The sequence below is a fragment of the Herpailurus yagouaroundi genome, unplaced genomic scaffold, assembly GCF_014898765.1.
Source record: "Herpailurus yagouaroundi ecotype Mexico unplaced genomic scaffold, PumYag 100, whole genome shotgun sequence".
NCBI lineage: Eukaryota > Metazoa > Chordata > Mammalia > Carnivora > Felidae > Herpailurus > Herpailurus yagouaroundi.
In genome coordinates, this window is record NW_024412391.1 from 17,978,950 (window position 1) to 17,996,384 (window position 17,435).

General features: G+C 56.4%; 1 protein-coding gene across 1 annotated transcript in view; it reads right to left on the reverse strand.

The window, feature by feature from the left end:
- Positions 1–2,591: 2,591 nt before the first annotated feature.
- The window catches only part of SND1 (staphylococcal nuclease and tudor domain containing 1), a 426,272-nt gene continuing 411,428 nt past the window's right edge, over positions 2,592–17,435 (reverse strand). Inside the window, exons 18-24 of the mRNA XM_040472057.1 lie at positions 12,269–12,410; positions 8,912–9,035; positions 7,942–8,011; positions 6,734–6,847; positions 4,953–5,156; positions 3,300–3,344; positions 2,592–3,206 (exon numbers count right to left, since the gene is read on the reverse strand). Coding sequence (XP_040327991.1) covers positions 3,141–3,206; positions 3,300–3,344; positions 4,953–5,156; positions 6,734–6,847; positions 7,942–8,011; positions 8,912–9,035; positions 12,269–12,410 — 765 coding nt within the window. The 3' untranslated portion in view covers positions 2,592–3,140. The remainder of the gene's footprint in view (positions 3,207–3,299; positions 3,345–4,952; positions 5,157–6,733; positions 6,848–7,941; positions 8,012–8,911; positions 9,036–12,268; positions 12,411–17,435) is intronic.

Here is a 17,435-nt window from a genome sequence, read left to right on the forward strand (position 1 = left end):
AGTGTTACCAGTAAAAAGAGAAGGAGGAAAAACTAAGCAGCTCTTTCCTCATGCCTGAACAAGCCCTTCCCCAGGATGGGTCCAGGCAGGCAGGGGCAGCCAGATGGGGCCCTCATCTGCATGGCTCGGCCTGGGGTGGGAAGGCTGGTGTCACAGTCACAGTCACCATGTTATTTCAGGGCTCCAGCCTGGAACCCCACAGAGCAGAGCAGCCTGCTGGGTCAAGGAAGTGGCTGGAGATGAGGCCCAAGCATATTCTCTGGGAAGGATGACAAGATACCAGCCAACCAAGACTTGTACGCCATCTTCCCCACCTGCTAGCAGCCAAGCTGTCTGGGGGGAGGGTGACGTATGGGCCCCCAGCCCGCCTCCCCAGGCTGCTAGCCAACCCAGTGTAAATATTATTATACTCCTACGCATCTGAAGGACGTGAATTATTAAAACACATGCCACCCAGGGTAGTGCACTGTAATTAGGTTCAAATTAAATTAGCATCCTCTTGTAATTAGGACATCAATAACCACTCTTGAGGCACTAGCTCTCTGGCCCCTCCCTGTTGCTTCCCAACACGGGCTACTTCAAGAAAAGGGGTGCATCGGCTCTTCCTGGAATGCAGACATAATCAAAACCATAAATAAAGTAGAAGCAGTTGCACAAACCCTTCCCTCCACCCCCTACCCCACCTCCCCTACCGGCCCAGACCAGGGAGGGTCTTGGGTGGCAATCCTTCCCTGGTGGCTAGCATAAACCCTGGGCTCTGATGCATCAGCCCTCAGAGACGGGAAACTTCCAGAGCCTGTCCAGGTTAGCAATGCTGCCCTCCTCCTCTGTGACATCCTCCTGGTCACTGGGCTGGGGCCTCAGCCCCTGTCCCGGAGTACTGCCCACTGCTCCACAGAGGTCGTGCACGCCCATCGGGCCCATGGAGACAGGCTTGGCACCCACTGGACCCAGTGTTATGCCCGTAGCTGGCTCTTAATCCAGGCTTGGCGGGTGGGTGGACAGATGGATAATAGGTGCTCAAGAGGTTTTGGTGTTCAAGTGAGAGGTGGATGGGGGCACATGTTTTGTAACTCCAGCGGGGGAAGGAACTCTGAGGGGGGTTTTTGGTGCTACTTGTGCAAGTGCTGATGCTGACTGGTCTCGACTACAGGCAAAAGGCAAAGCCTCCAAGGCGCCCGCACACTCTGAGTGCCCCCCGAGATTGGGCATGCTGGGTGCCTGGCTCGCCTCGCCTCGCCTCAGTCCCACCCCGCCACCACAGACCCCAGGAACTCAACAGACACTGAGAGGAAGTGGCAGCAGCGTCCTCAGGCCTGGTGAATGGTTTGACCTTTGTCTAAACCAGCCTTGCAAGAGAAAGAAAAGAAGTGGGAAGGTTCGGGCATCATTTCAATTGCAGAACCATGGAGGGTTTATCCTTGGGCACAGATGTAACCAAGGCAACTGTGGAGACAGTGAGATGATTTCAGACCCTCTTACAAAAGGGCGGGCTGGCATCTCACCCCTCTGCTGATCGTGCTCCCGGGTAACACACACCGACCCAGCTCTCGACCGTACCAAGAGATAGAGAAATGGGTGAGACGGGCATTGTCTTCTCCATGACAGACCTCCATGATGCAAGAGAAGAAAAGCACCACGGGGAGTGGGCTTACCTGGTGGGGCAGGACAGCTTCTCCAGGAGTGGGGACAGACGGGGACATTCACACTCCTGCTGACTTCTCACGCCCCATCGCGGGCTGTACAAAGTCATGGGAAACAGCTGGTAGGGGTGACCTCCCCGGCACACAGCTTTCTCTCCCTGGCACTCCCTGAGCAGCAGAACAGGCTCCTCACTGCACACCACAGTGCTCTCCAGCCTCCCTCCTCCCTCAGGAGCTAGGAGCAGCCTGGGTCTTCTGAGCTCTGTGGCCAGCTCCACCTGGGGGATAACCTCATTAAGTCAAACAGAGCAAGCGCTAGCTAATAACCTCGAGACCCAGGATCTCCTCAGCGGGCAGCCATGACTCCTCTTGGACCCAACCTGGTCTTCCAGCTCCATTTGCCAATGAACACACACTGTGGAGGGAGCTGGGCACGCACCGGGCCCCCACTCTTACCCCTTGTTGTGCCAGCCTGTGTGGTGTTAGCCTTTACCCCAGCCACAGCAGGAGAGGGGAAGAGTCCCCTCTGGCTCCCGCTGGGGCTCTGGCAGAACTTGGCAAAGCACAGGACTAGTGACTCTCTGCAGGGGACCGGTTAAGACTGAGCCTGGCCTTCCATGTGTGGCCGGTCCTGGGCACTGCTTGCCAAGCTACTCTAAATCTCCATGGTCCTTGGGGGCAGCCATGTGCAGCGGGGGGCCTGGACTGATGCATTAAAATAGGAGATCTCCAGCCTTCTGCATGATGGTCATGGTGCATCATGCCTCCTGGGCCCCAGGAGTTGCCCATGACTCTGAAGAATGGCCCTGCTTTCCGGGCTGGCTGTGATTCCAGAGCTGTGGCCAGGGATGTGGATGACTACGTCGGGGGTCGTTCACGTGCCCAAGTCTCCTCCTGTGGGGGCTGCCGAGATTCCAGGCTCTGGGCTCCACCATGACCAATAAGGACTGCAGACAGCAGGTACTATTTTATTGGGCCTCAAAAGCTTTAAATACAGAGGTGGGGAGGGCTGGTGGGGGCAGATGTAGACAGGCTGGCATTTGAGAATGGACGTATCAGAGGAATCACATAATCAACAGCTGGACAGAGAACTGGGAAGAAGGGCCATCTGGGACGGAAGTGGGGTACCAGCAGGCAGCTGGCCTTGGGTGTCAGGGTCACGCCCTATGTTAGGACAAAGTCTTTCATGTTTCTTCCTGATTTGCGGACAACTTTAAAAAAAAAACAAACCTCCGAATAAAAACACAAAATCAGCTGGGAGAGACTGTGGATGGCAGTGCCTGTCATCTCAGAAGACAATGGCCTGCCTCCTGAAAGCCTCGGGTTCACCCACCCCACCCCCAGCCCAGATGCCGCCCCACGAGACATTTCCATACACTGAAGCAAAGCTGGACCCAATCTACACCCCTGATCTGGGGTCTGGAGCTGGAAACACCCTCCCTGCAGAGGAGGAGGTACTGGTGTGAGCGGGGCTGAGGGCCAGACCCGATTCCCTCCTTAGCGGCTGTAGCCAAACTCATCAGCGTCATCGGCCCGGAAGTCCCCATAGCGCCACAGGTTCAGCTGTGAGAAGACAGAAAGCGACCGTCAGGGAGGTGGGCCCTGCTAAGCTGCTTTCCTCAGCTCCCCCGTGGAGCCCCAGAGGCAAAAACTCACCCTAGCACTCTTGGCTGACTCCTGGGCGTTCAGGTACTCTGTGATCTGGAGGGACAAGGGAAGAAAGGGAGGTCACAAAGTGGGTATTTGCAACTGAGCAGCAAGAATGGCCCTGGAGACTGCCCAGGTCTGGTCTGCACCACTCTCCTGCTCAGTGGATCACCAGCTCCCTGAGAATAAGATTCAAAGTGCACCATCACACTGGCCTCCTTGCTGTTCCTTGACTCTGTGCTGGCTGTTCCGTCTGCCTGAAATGCTCTTCCCCTCAGGTCTACTTGGCTACCTATCCTGCTCCTTCAGGTCTTTGGTAAAGCATCACCTTCTTAATGAAGCCTCAATGAAAGCCTAATGAAATGACCCCACTGAAAATTCCAATCACCTCTTCCCGCACACTCCTGATATCCTTTATTTCTGTCTTCTCTTTTTCCATTGCATTTATCTCCTAACATTCAATTTCATTCATCTAGTATATATGTTGCTGTTTTTGTCAACTCATGCTTCAATGGAGGCTCCACAGGGCAGAAATGGTGCCTCTTGTTCATGGAGATATGTAGGCCCTCCATAAATGCTTGTTGAATGAATGAATGAATGAGTGAACACACGTAGAGTGTTTATCTCAGATGCTGGGCAAAGGAATGTTCTGGACACCAGAGACATTATGGGTAGCTTCACAGGGGAGACAGGGAGATCTCAAAATTCTACAGGGAAACTTACGCTAACTCCCAGGGCAATCTCAAGACACTGGGAGTCTCTAGTGAGAGGACTAAGGGTGTCACACTTCTGTCCACAGACATGGTAGCAATTCACACTGGGGTCTTGTTCCAAATGAATTACAGCCCTGTATAACCAGTGCCACGGACTCAGAGGGGGAGAAAAAGAGGCCTGGGAAAAGGCGAAGCAACGGGCACAACGGAGAGGGAACGCTCGTTTGAGCGCCACCGGCTCTCATCCCTCCTCTCAGCTGGGCGCTGCACGAGGGCACACGCTTCCCACCAGCCCATCCTGACTTGAGACGTGCCCTTCCCAACTCCCAGCAAGTGCAGGTAGTTCCTAGGTGCACACCAGCCCCTCATGGTTTGCCCCGTGAAGCCAGCATGGCTGGGGGCGCTCAACTCATCTCATGATCAGAGGTCTCAGGCTGGGCTCCAAGCCCTGGGGGCTGTTCAGACTGGCTGGAGGGCTGGAGGGGCAGAGTCCCTCGGGGCCCCATCCCAGCCGAGCCTGGCTTCAGGTGGCCCTGTGTGCAAGGAGCTGGCTACGGACCCGGCAGGGTATGGGAGAGGGAAGTGAGAAAGGGAGAGGCAGTGACAGGCTATGGATCTCTCCGGCCACCCTTGGCAAGGCCTTCCAGCTTGCCCCCTAGGGGCACATGCCCAGGGACAACCCCCCCCCCCCCCCGCTCAAATTTTCCGCTGCATTCTCAGCCAAGCCTGCAGCCAATTAATTTGGGATGTAATTAGTTTTTTTTTTTTTTTTTTTTTTTTAAACCCCAACAAACCCAAATCCATTATCTTTCCCCAGCAGGAGCAGCAAGATGGAGGGTTCCCTGCTCCCTCACTGGCTGTTGGTGCAGCCCCCAGCCCCTCTGTGACGGCAGTGGGGAGGCATTAGGAGCCTGCCCCTACCCTGGTAGCCCACCTCCACATCACGTACCACTTTCTGGAACTGTTTCTCCTTGCGCACCTCCACCATGACCAGTCCCTCCTTCACCAAGCCCAGCCCCACATCCCCCTTGGAATCAGCAAACTGCAGGGTGACGTGAGGGCAGCCAGCGCTCAGGTGTTCCACGTTGAGCAGGCACTGAGTGTTCTGGATATCCCGCACCACACTGTCCACGGCGTCTGTTCGAGCGTCCTCCTGGGGCAGAGTTGCATGCAGATAAATGGGAGAGAGAAGTGCAAACTTGAAAGATAGCCACGTGGACCCCAGGTCCTGCTCATGGACCTCCTCCAACCAAGTGTCCAGCAGGTGCCAGCATCTCATTCCCTGCTCAGATCCTAACAAGGAAGGAAACAGCCTTGGGATACAAAGTGCCCCCTCTCCTGATCTTGTCCTTTCCCTCCCTGCCACGCCTCCTGCATACATCCCATCCCTATCCCCCACCCCAGTACCGTGCCCACCTGCCTTGTGTCTCGGAGAAAAAGTGGCTTTTGACCATCCCCAACTAACCTCCACTGGCCGCCCTGGCTCCTGTCATCCCCTACCTCTGCAGGACTGTGCTCCAGCACACTAGCTCCACACAGTCCCTGCTCTGGTGCATTCACTGGCCTCTCAGGCTCTCTCCACACTCACATCTCCCTCCCCCCCAGAGACTGCCCCTTGACCTATTTTGTCACCCTCTTCTCCTACTGTTTCTCTTCTGCCCTTCAGCAAATTTCATGAAAAAGCAGAAAACGTTCTATGGCGCAAATTCCTGACCCTACTGTTTGCTCCCCAGCACCCTGCATCTGGCGGCAGCTCCAACCAGGCTTTCAGACTGCTCGCTCTGAGCACCAGGGACCTCCCTCGGTGCCAGAGCCAAGGGTACCCGCCAAGCCTGAGCCTGACCTCCCTGGGGAGCTGGACACTGCAGACCAGCTCCCTGCTTCTGGGAACTGGGTGGCTCTTGACTCTGAGCACATGTTCTCCTCTCTGGATGCACATTCTGCCTCAGGTTCTTCGTCCCTGGATTGCTGAAGGCTAGCACTTGCCAAGCCTCGCTCTCCTCCCCATCCTGTCTTCCACACGCTCACCTTGTAGGTGCCCATGCTTTTAGCTATGAATCCGGGATTCCAGGGCTTCTCGCTTTCCAAACTGAACACTATCAAGACGCCCGGAGCTCCTACAGCTCCTAATTTACTCCTTCTCGTCCCCACATCTTGGCCAACAGCAACACAGCCACACATAAGAAATCCAGTCACCTTCTGTTCCTCGTTTCCCGCATCCCATCCACAGAGGGCGCTGAGACCTGGCCCCTACGGGCGTGGCCCCAGTTTGGCTGTCACTGTCTCTAGCCTGGACTTCCAAGTTGCTTCCCGCTACTCCATCCAGTCTGACAACGCCCCCTGAAGGAACTTTCAGAACCAGATTTGACCACGTCACACCTCTGCTGAAAACCCTTCCCCAACCCCCAGGCCTTTCCCTTCTCACGTCTTGCCACTGCTCACAAGGTCCCTGACTTCCGACTGTGTGGACCAGTCTTTGCCCAAAGTGCCCTGGCCCACCGGGCCCATCCATCTGAAGAACCAGTTCAGACGCTCTGATGCCCCGTCCTCTGTGGCAACTTCCCTCAACCTCCTTGGTCGCTCTCGTCTCTCGAGTCCCGTCGCTAACAGACCATTCGTCACTGTTTCCACCTTCTCCTGTCAGTCTGTGAGGGCCGCATCAGTGGCTGAGTGCCACTGGACCCGTCCTTTGGAAGCAAGGAAGGAAGGAAGGAAGATGTGTAGACTCACGTCCTGGGGCACCTGGATGAAGGCGAAGGCATACTCTGTGGCTTGAGCAGGCAGCACACGAGTGCTGAAGGCAGGTGGCAGGGTACCCAGGCGGGTGGATGGCAGGATCTCTCTCTGTAGAGGACACATCAGGCCAAGAGCATCACACACTCGATGCCCCCTTGGCTCTCACAGGACAACTCTGGTGGCCGGGCCTCTGAGAGTTCTAACTCAGGTCCTCCCACCATGACTTGCTTCCACTCAGCCCTGTGCACAGGCTTGCCCAGTCAGTGACGTCTTGGGGGAACATGTCCCGCTCGCCCCTGCAGTAGGCGGTCGGCCGTGACTCACACCTTCTCACCCTGGGCCCGGTGTTGGCACACCTGGTGGCTCTACAAAAATAATCAGTTTGATAACTGGTATCTAACTAACCTCTACCTCTGTTTTTTTCCAACGCCTTCCCTCTGGGACATGGGTTCCTTGAATATGTTTCCACTGGCCAGGGGGCGCTCTGCTGGGAAAGCACACCAAGACAAGGGGCCCTACAGTCCTGCGACCTGGCAGGACCTCTTCTTTTGTGTATCCCCGGGTGGCAGGTTGGGAGCATGGCCCAACTCTGGGCTGGGGCTAATCGACCCTCAACCTTAGTCCCTGAGGAAAGCAGATGACCATCGTCACGCCGCGGGAGTGGCATGGTTCTGAACTACAACCTTCTCTCCTACTTGCTTTTCCCCAGAGGGAATCCCCCAGAACTGTCGACAGACTCCCAGGTGCAGCCACCTTGTGACTCCCTTCCCAGAAAGCCTCGGTTTGGGGATGTCCTGGGAATCGGCACACAAGCACCTAGTCAAGCCTGAGGACCAGAAACCGTGGGGTGTGGAGGGTCTCCACCGGCCCTTTCTTCAGAGAGGTTGGGCAGAAGATGAGGAACCGTGGGTGTGGCTGGGCACTCATCCGTGGGGCCTGGAAAGGAGACTTCTCAGCTCTCAAAAACCTCTGACCAGAGACATCAGTTTTGCCCAGTCGCTCAGGGGTCAGTGACTTGTTACACGAATAGTAGAGATGCCCACATGCTCACTGTTCTATCAGCAAGTGGTTTCACAGCTTCGAGGGACCTTTGAGAGGTCAGAGGGACTTGACCTAGGGGACCACTGTGCTGAATGGCCCTTGGCAGCCACCTGGCGCCCCTCCCTTGCCTACTCATCCACCTCCCGGTCTCCCACACTCACATTGCCATAGTCAACGTAGAAGACGTGCACTCTGGCAGGGGACTCGACTTTCTCCACTCGGGCGCGGTACCTGCAATGGCATCGTGGGAAGAGCTCAAGGGAGAGCCCTGAAGAGTCTGGCCTCCCTGGAGCCTCAGTGATAGCAGGGCTGGGATACACCATTTCCCTGCCCAGGGCTCAGAGTGAACACCCAAGGGTGTCACAGAGGGCAGTTCTCAGACTCCACTAAGGCCTAGGCTTGCGGCGCTGTGGCCACCATCTAATGGAATCAGAGCATAGCTGGGAGCAGAGGGAGGGAGAAGGGAGCATGTGAAGCAGATTAATGTGTCCTTGGGGCATAAAGCAACAAGACTAATGACTAGATTGATGTCTGCTGTTTAAACCCAGCACACTAAACAGCAGCTGTAATTAGCCGGCAGATCTGTCTGGGAGGCCGCAGCAGGGAACACATCCAAGTCACTTCGTCACCCAGGGAAAGCCATGGGCCCTACTCTTGGTAGATCAGATGTGAGTGACCTTCCTGCAGCCTATGAGTGCGCCTGCTCAAGTCCCAGACAGCCAGGGTGGAGGGTGGGGTGGCTGATCTGGGCTCACTGAGAACCAGCCTCTGCCCTCACCACCCCACGTGACATCATTTCTCCTGTGTGGGGTAATGGGAGTGTCAGTCCCAGCCAGCCAGCCAGGGCTCCCCCGACAGGGTTTCCCAGGATTGAGGAGAGACACCACTTCTATACTCCAGAGGCTTGACTGGGCTGCAGGAAAATCACAGGCCCCAGATGGGCTGCAGGCAATGAAGAGAGGTCCACACTGGAGAGCTGGCCAAGGTCAACAACCACCGCCCAGTGAAACCAGGTGGCTAAGGCAAATGCCTGAAGTCTACCTGGTAGCTCTGTAGGCCTGTGCCCTGAGGACAGACCTGCAACTGCTCCTGCTTAAGACTCTTTGCTCTGCTCAGGTACAAGTGGCTTACCATTCTCCATCTACAAACTTGGCAATACAGAATTCTCCCCGGCGGGGGGCATAGGAGCCTTCGACAGGAGGGTGGCTGGCGATGTCGTTTCGCATGTTCTCCATCAGCTTCTCTAGCTGGGTGCCTGTAGGGGAGGAAGAGGTAGTGAGACCTGGGCGCCATGTTCTCTAGATGGGGCCGGGGAGCAGGAAGCATGTGGAATTCTGTAGGTCGCCTGTGGCACTGGCTTGCCCCATTCCGTAGGGAAGTCCTCTGTGGCATCTGCTCAAGAGGTTCATGTGGTCTTCAAAAGTGGAACAGGGGCTTGCTGACACCTCAGAGGCACACAGTCTTCCTTCCAACCTCGGCTCTCCAACCTACTGGCTGTGGCAGTGGCAGCCCTCGGGAATGTTCCTTGGGTTCTGCTTAAGGAGGTGGAGAAAGCATGGGGGTGTGAAGCATAGCCAACCAGCCTCGTTCTGGGTGGAAGCAGCCCAGCTTAATTCCTACAAGGGCTGGCCCTGGCCTGGGTCACAGAGGCGGTGACTGACAGCAGCCACTCTTTGCTATGTCTCCCAGGGGGAAACACGGAAATGAGGGATGGCCCCCACCCAACCCTGGACAAGGAAAGGGCCTCAGGCTACTCTGACCTCGCTCACCCTGTGAAGTACATGCAAAAGCAAACTTTGGTATTTCCAGGCTGGGGTTCGAAGCTCTCAGCCCAACCCGGGGCCCTCTTCGACTAGGGGAGACAGTCTCCTTCCCTGCCTATCTTACCGAATCCCTTGCTCTTTCCTGCTGGTCCTTCCCAAATCCCGAGTCCCTGCCGCTCGTCAGCTGGTCATCGCCAGGTTTGGCAACACCTAGGGTCCTCTCAGGTTCCCTCCTTGCTCCTTCCTGTTGTGTCCCCACCCCCATGCCGCTAAGCACCGGTCCCCAGTGGCTTTACCCTTCCATCCCTCTTGGCCCTGATTCTAGCTCTGCATCAAGCCCCGCCGTGCCCCCTTTGCTCTCTGAGGTGAGGGTAGCTGGGTTCGTGTGGTGTGGGTACAGGATTCTTCTCTCCACCTCCAGGGCCCGAAGCCACACTGTAACAGGTGCCTAACACATGTTGGCTTTTGGCACACTTGTCACAGTTGGCCTTATACGTTCCCTGTCTGGGTTTATGTTTCTGCCACTACACTGTGAGCTCCTTCAGGGCACAGATCATTGCTCACTTGGTTCTGTTTACTCTTGCAAGGTCTAGTAAATCTGCCGCATGGAAGGTGCTTAAGAATTCAACTGTATCGAGGATGCACTCTGCGTAGGCACACAAGGACGTGTCCACTCGTGGGCCTCTGTGTAGCCCACTGTCCCAGCATTCATGAGCCTCAGTTTCAGAACACAGACTTTTGTGAAGAAGCAGTTGCCCTTCCCCCACCCAGCAGTACTCCCTCTACACAGACAAATTCCTTCTATACGTGGTCTATTTTTATTTTTTATTTTTTTGCTCCAAGGCAACAGAAGCAGACTTTGGCTCCCGCAAACAGGTCCTTGCACAGAGTCTGGCTGGTCATTTACAGCTAATGGCAATGCTTTCATCATTTCATTAGATCCTTCCTGAAGGCAGGCTTTAATTAAGAGAAGAGAGACAGGGCAAGAGGATGTCCCCTAAGAGAGGATGAAAGGTTTCAGAAGAGGGAGGCTGTACATGCTGAAGTTTATTTTCATGGATTTTATGGAACCAACTGAGGTCAGGGTTTTCTCTGGAGCCCACTGCAGCCCTCCAGGTGGCGTGCCAACAAGCACCTCACTCCCTTCTCCAATGTTCCAAGAATACATGGTTTCCCCCTTGTTTCCTTTGTTCCGTATTTTCTGCCTTGGCCACCACTTGCTACAGGGTCCTGGCTCCCTACAGCTGCGGAGACAGCTGGCAGGGTACAGGGCATGCACAGGAAGCCTCTGAAATTACAGAGACTATGTGGCCGAAGGCCTTGAACCCTCAAGTTTTGTCCCCTCGAGACTTCAGGACCTGGTCTTATCCAAGGTGGGCCCTACCTCACAGGATGCTGAGGCCAGGTAGAGCCGGCCAGGGAGCTGCTGTCCCTTGGGCAGGGCCTTCTTTGAGTTCCCTTTCCCCTGAGCTTCCCGAGGGCCATCCTTTCTGGCTCCTGTGCTCAGAAACCGATCTCCTTCCTACCCAGGCCACCACTGAAAGACTCCTTTCCTCGTCACACCACCCAGACCTGGCAATGCCAGGCCACTGTGCAGCAGGACTGCAGCTGACCTCAAGGGGAACCTAATCCTGAAGGCTCATCAGCCCATCTCTCCGCCTGCTAGCTTTTCCCCCTCCCAAGTACAGCCAGACGAGGGCTTGGAAAGGTTGGTTTTCCTCGGTGAAATAACATCACCACAAAAGCAGCTGCCTGGGAAATATCATTAGAGGGGAAGTGGCTGGCATGAGGCTGATGATCTGGAGTGGGCCTGGCAGGGGGCACAGGAGGCCAGGCAGAGCCGCACCCTGCCACCCACGGGACTGCCTTGGGTGCCAGCGACATCTTCGGGCCCCTCTGCTTTGCAAGGGTCTGGCTCTTTGGACGCAGAGGCAGCTCTAAAAAGCCTTTTCCTTTGCCCTCAACTAAACTGGTTCCCTGCACAGGGTGTCAATGAGAGGAGGGAGGTCAGGGTAGAGCAAATGCAGTGGGGGTAGGAAGTCCATCTAGAGGGGTCACAGGGCCACCACCGTGAGAGTGACCTCTACCGTCCTCTCTGCTCCAGAAGCCTGAGGTCTCTGCAGAGAAGGCCCTGGCCACAGTGTACATCATTTGAAGGCAGGAGGAAGGAGGATGGAGAGAGAGGGTCCTTCAGAAAGACTGCCCGGGGATGACTTCCCTAGAGCGCCGCCTGTTTCCATGGCAACTGACTACCACTGAGGGCTATGGTAACCTCTAGAGAAGGAGAAGCCCCAGAGAAAAAAAAAAACCCAGGCTCCTCTCCTCCTGCTGCCTTCCCAAGGAAGCTGAGGGGGAGGAGGGCCAAGTGAAGCTGGTTTGTGCTTCCTGACCACACATAGAGACAATCTGTTCTTTGCTTCCTGATACACTCCGAGGGCTACAAATCCCCACGCCCAGCCCAGCCAGGAGTGTCTGAGAGCAAAACAATTTCCCGAGCATCTCCAAATACCACCTAGACAAGACAGGCTACCTCACCAGCCCTCAGAGGACCTGCTTGGCCTTGCCCATGCCAGGGCTCACTGGCAGTGCATGTAACGAGCCCCAGAGCAGCGCACGGGGCCTGGGGGATGGGGAGCAGCCACAGACTGGGAGAGGTCCCCGGAACGTGTGGGCTGTGCCCCTCCCTCCCACTGAGCAGAGTGGGTTCTGGAGGTAGCATACTCACCGGTCTCCACATCCTGCACGTAGAAATGCAGGTCGTCAGTGATCTCCGTCACAAACACGGGCTTGTAGCTGGCCGAGCGCTCCTTCTCCTCTAGCACGGGCGCTACCTCCTCCACGGGCTGCTCCTCATAGTGGGCCCAGACCTGCATGTGCGGGCAGCAAAGGGTGGGGGGTGGGAGGTTTAGAAGTGAAGCCAGAAAAAACGCAGGAAAAGGTCTTTGGGCAAGTGGGGTCACCCCTGGGGTGAAGGAGTGCGGAGGTCATCACAGGGCACTCACGTCACACTGGCCTGAGCCCCTAGACCTCTCGTATGTCTGAGTGGGTAAGGAGAGTACTCTGAAATTCTTCTGATTGATCAGTTCTCAAATTCTGGCAGGTGTCAGAAGCAACTGGGGAGCTTATTAAAAATGCTGGTCCCTGGGTCCTGACGCAGGTATGTCAAGTTAGGGTCTGTTGTAACTGCACCCAGAGAAAGTGAAGCAAACCAAAGCAGACTCCCAGGCAATCCTCATGCAAACCAGAGCGTGAGAACCTTGGTGTCGCAGTGGTTCTAGGACCCCACTTTCCTCTCTGACATCACTCAGTAGGGGTCACTCTGAACTCTTGAGGCCTTCGCACTGCCCAGGGCCATGGCACTCTGGAAGCTCTCCAAGTGACAGCCCCGGGCCACGGAGGGGAGGGCTTGTCACTGTTCGGGAATGCCTTGCCTCAGCAACTTCTGTGTCCTCACCTCAAGCAGGTTGCTCTGTCCCCAGCTCCGAAGCTGGGCCACTCCCCTCCACCCTCGCCTTTCTCCTCCTCCCCTGGCCCTGCACTGTCAGGGCTGCAGTGGCTCAGAAGCTGATTCGATGTGACGGGGCATCAAGTCCGATCCCGCGGCCAGGAGATTATCCCGGTAGTGAAGCCTGTCAGAGCAGGAGAGGGCGGGGCTGTCCAGTTGAGCAGCAAGAAGGGGGTGAGGGACTGGACCACACACGGAGTCCCACAGTCACACAAGAACAGGGGGTAATAAAAGTATTAGCCAAAACATACATGCTTACTAGGTGCCAGGCGCCATTCTAAACATTCTCCAAGTATTAATTCCTTTAATCCGTACGACAACCCTTTGAGTAAGTATTAACATTACCCTGTTTTATAAAGGAGGGACCAGAGGCACCCAGGCTTGCTAGAAGTAGCAGGACCAGGATCTGGACCTGGACACCCAGGTGCTAGAGATCTTCAAGCTTCAAGGTCCTCAAGGGGACATTTTGGCATTGACAGGGCCTCTAGACACAGAGGGAAAAGGTTGTAGGTGGGTGATGTGGGCTCTTGTCCTTCAATTTGCTGTTTGACTTCAGTCCAGCCACAGACCTCCTGCATCTCCTTTTCTTCCTTGCAAGAGGGAAGAGGCCCCTGGAACCTGTGGGCTGTGCCACATGACCGCAGAATCACTCAGCTGACCTGCAGATCCCTGGATGGCACGAAGAAGCAGCCCAAGGACAGGGATGTCTGAATTACTGAACCTTCTTGGGTCCCACCTGCAGAGGCTACGCTCCTGCCTTTCATGCGGTGTGAGTACTCTTCCACTGGAAGGGGACACTGAGGACCAGGGCCCTGAGAACTGGAATGAGCAACAGGGGCTGAGCCCGAGGGAGGCTGCCAGGGAACGGCCGAGGGGGATGGGAGAGACGTCACCCGGGCCCAAACCTCGGCCAGCCACACGCAGTAGTGCCCTTGCCTTCTGCCATCTGAGGTCAGACTCTAACCCCAACAGGTCTCCCCTCTCACTCTCTCCCAGCACCAGTCCCGGCGCAGCTGCCCCCTTAATCCCTGGCGTCTGGACACCTCTGCTTTCCACGTGCCGAGGACTGGTGGCCACGGGAAAGGAGGCAGAGAGCAGGACTTCAACTCAGTCAGTTCAGAGACTCCTGGCCCAAGGCCGTCTCTAGCCTTCGGACTTCCCTGTGAAAGGGCCTCTCCCATTGGAGGCCACGGCACAGACTGCTGGGAGCACTCTGGGGGAACCACCCACGGTTACTTCCGGTTCCAAGGCCCACATCCTGTTGAGGTAGACTTTCTCTCTGGGCCCTGCTAGGGGAAAGTTCCCCAGGGAGGTGACGACTCAGTCAGTCCTAGCCTCTCTGGGACCTCTGCAGCTCCAGGACCGACGGGACTCTCACTGAGACACAGGACTGTCAGTACTGCCTCAACTGAGCTGAAGCCAAGAGCCGCCTCCCCCCACCAGCCAGTATCTACCCTCCCTCCCTCCAACCCCTCACCCTTCCTTCTGCCCTACCCCCAGGCAGTGGGCCCTTCTCCCATCTACCTCGCTCTTCTGGTTCCCTCCCAGGTGCAGCCAGCACGTCTCAGACGTTGGCCTGGAGTGGGCCTGAGGCTCAGAGCCGTTCTGGGCTCCATCCTAACCCTGCCCTGCTTCCCTCGGCTGTGGGGGCTGTGGGGAAGGAGTCTCCTCAGCGGTGGTGATGAATTGGGAACAGACTGACAGCGGGGGAGCAGGAACTGCTAAAGACTCCTCAAGTAAATGCGCCTTGGGCGACAGCATCAGGTTTCCTCCTTGGGGAGAAGGGTGGAGCTCCTCTGCAGGCAGGCTCAGGTGGGCAGCAAGCTGGAGGTCACGGATGATGCAAACAAAAGCCTCAGGGACGGCCTGCAGGCCTCTTGCTCCCACAAGGAGTGTGGCAGTGGGGCCAGTCCAGTGACAAGGTGCCACAGCTCACTGGTAGGAGGGGCACAGCAGGGTGTACCCCCCCGCTGCCTGCCAAGGTGAAAAGACACCAGAAGCATGAGATTGCCAAAGGGTAGGACAGGGAGAGCTGCTCCTCAGATAAAGGAACTCCGTTTCTAAGAAGGAGCTGGCTTGGCCCCTTGAATAGTGGAGCCCTGCAGGTTTCCCTCAGGAGACGGAGGTGACCATCTGTTCCCTGGGACCTAGCCCCCAGCCAGCCGGGAAACGTAGCCCGGCTAGGTGGCTTCTTGGTGGGAAGGAGACAGTCAGCTGAGAGCTTGGCCCACCCTTAGAACAAGGGCACGTTTTGCCCATAATGGCTTATGTTGCCTTTCTGCAACCTGGGGCGGAGGGGACAGACACACTGGCGGGCACCTGCCAGACGGGTGCCACTTCCCTACAGCCATCCCTAGCCCTCTCACAGTTCAGATCCCTGCCAAGGAGCCTGTTTTGGGGAATTCCCAGGAGGGATGCTCCTCATCCTGGACCCATGGGGCGATGACAAAGAAGACCCAAAGACCCCTTCCAGAGAGAACAGTAATTGTGTGTGCACAGAATCAGTGCCTTACGGCTCTCCCTCCAGGCTCTGGGCAGATGGAAGAGCTGGGGAAGGACCTGCGTGGCCAAGATGCCGACCAGAGGATGGGACGCTGAAGCTGGGAATGCTCTTGGCCTTTAGTGCCGGCAAGCCTGAACTGGGTCTAAGCAGCAGGGCCTAGGCATGCTGGGAGACCCACCCAAGAGGGCTCTGCTTTGCTCTGGGAAAACCTCCGGACTGCATTAATGTGGAAAGGCCTTTCCCAGCTCCTCTGATTCGTGGTAGGGTTTGTGGTCAGGCTGGGGGCCAGGATGGCACTGTGTCCTGAGGCGGGGCCCCTTGGTAACCCTTCCGTGACCCTGGCCTTAGACCTAGGCAGGGGAATGGGCAAGGGAGGCGGCTCCTTCCTCCCTTCTCTGTTCTACTGCTGCTCTGTCATGCCAGTTCCTGTCTACATTGTGGGGCCAGGTCAGGGGCATAGGCTCTCTCCTCCTGTCCTCACCCGTCCCTGGCCCTCCCTCTTTCCTGTACACCCTCCCCAGGGAGTCCCAGATCCTCTTTCTGGCAGGAGACGGGGATGTGAACTGAGGCTCCACTGGCTGGAGGCCTTCCTTTCTAAATCCTATTTAGTATCTCCGCTCAATAGGCTCCAAGGGTGGGGCTGGCTCGGGGCCAGGGTTGTGGAGGCCTTCAAGATCTCAGTGGGGAAGACAAGCTCAATAAAAGGCGATCAATGGCCAACCCAGCCCTGTCCAGGGCTCTGCTGGGGCAGAAGGGGGGGGGGCGGGGAGGGAGGGCAGTTCTGGTGCCTGCCATCTATGTTTCCCTCTTTGGTCCACAGACCCACCCAGGATTCCTGGAGGAGGAGGGGGTAACCTGGCATTAGCTTCCTGTAGAGGAAGAGGAGGGCCCAACCAGCATCTTTATGAGGAGAGAAGTCTGCAGGGCACAGGGAGGAATCAGGCCCAGCAGGGAGGCAGCTAAGTTCTCATGGAAGGGAAGCTAGCATTGCCAGCTTCCCTCAGACCCGCTAACAAATGTGCACGCACATAATCACATTCCCCAAAGACTTCTGCATGCTCTTGGTCTCGCAAAATCTCTCAGCATTACCTTTCCTTGGTTAGCTCACAGGTACCACCATGATCCCTTAGCCACATGTGCCTGTCTCCGGACAGCTAAGGCAGCCCTCATGGGGTCACAAGTGAGGCAAGGTTGGAGATCCTTGCCTCCATCCTGGGAATACCTCAGATATGCAGCGACTACCAAATTCTCTCATCTGAGTCCAGCCAACTCTGAGGGGGCTGCAGTGCTACACACACACACACACACACACACACACACACACACACACACACACCGCTCCAGGGAACCAACCCCACCGGAAGAGGCAAGGCATACTAGGTTCTGCCACGACCCCCGAAGAGGATGGGATGTGTGGGACAGGGACCCAGCAGGCAGGCAGGCCCTTGCACTGAGTAGCGCACTGCATTTTAATTGGACTGGAACAAAACCACGCAGCCTGTGGAAGTAATTAATCACTGGTAATTACTCCTCAACATCATCATGTGGCAAGAGTGAAATGATGACCTGGGCTTTCAGACAAATCCACTGCGTAGGAAATAGTGGTGCCCAGTACAACACCCAGCAAGGCACCCATTCCTCCACCTCAGGCCAGATTCCCCTCTGTCTTCTCTTGGGTCCCTTTGGGGTCTCTAATCTCAGAGAACAGAGGGTCACTCAGACCCGAAGAGGCTCGTGTGCGGAGTGACTAAGGGAGCAGGGCCTGGGGGCAGAGACGCTTTCAGAATCTGGGCTTTAGAGGCCGGTGCTGCCACGCTGACCCCCTGCTGCTAATTCTGTGGTGAAGGTTCAGCCCTTTGCACACAAGGCCCCAGCACCACGTCT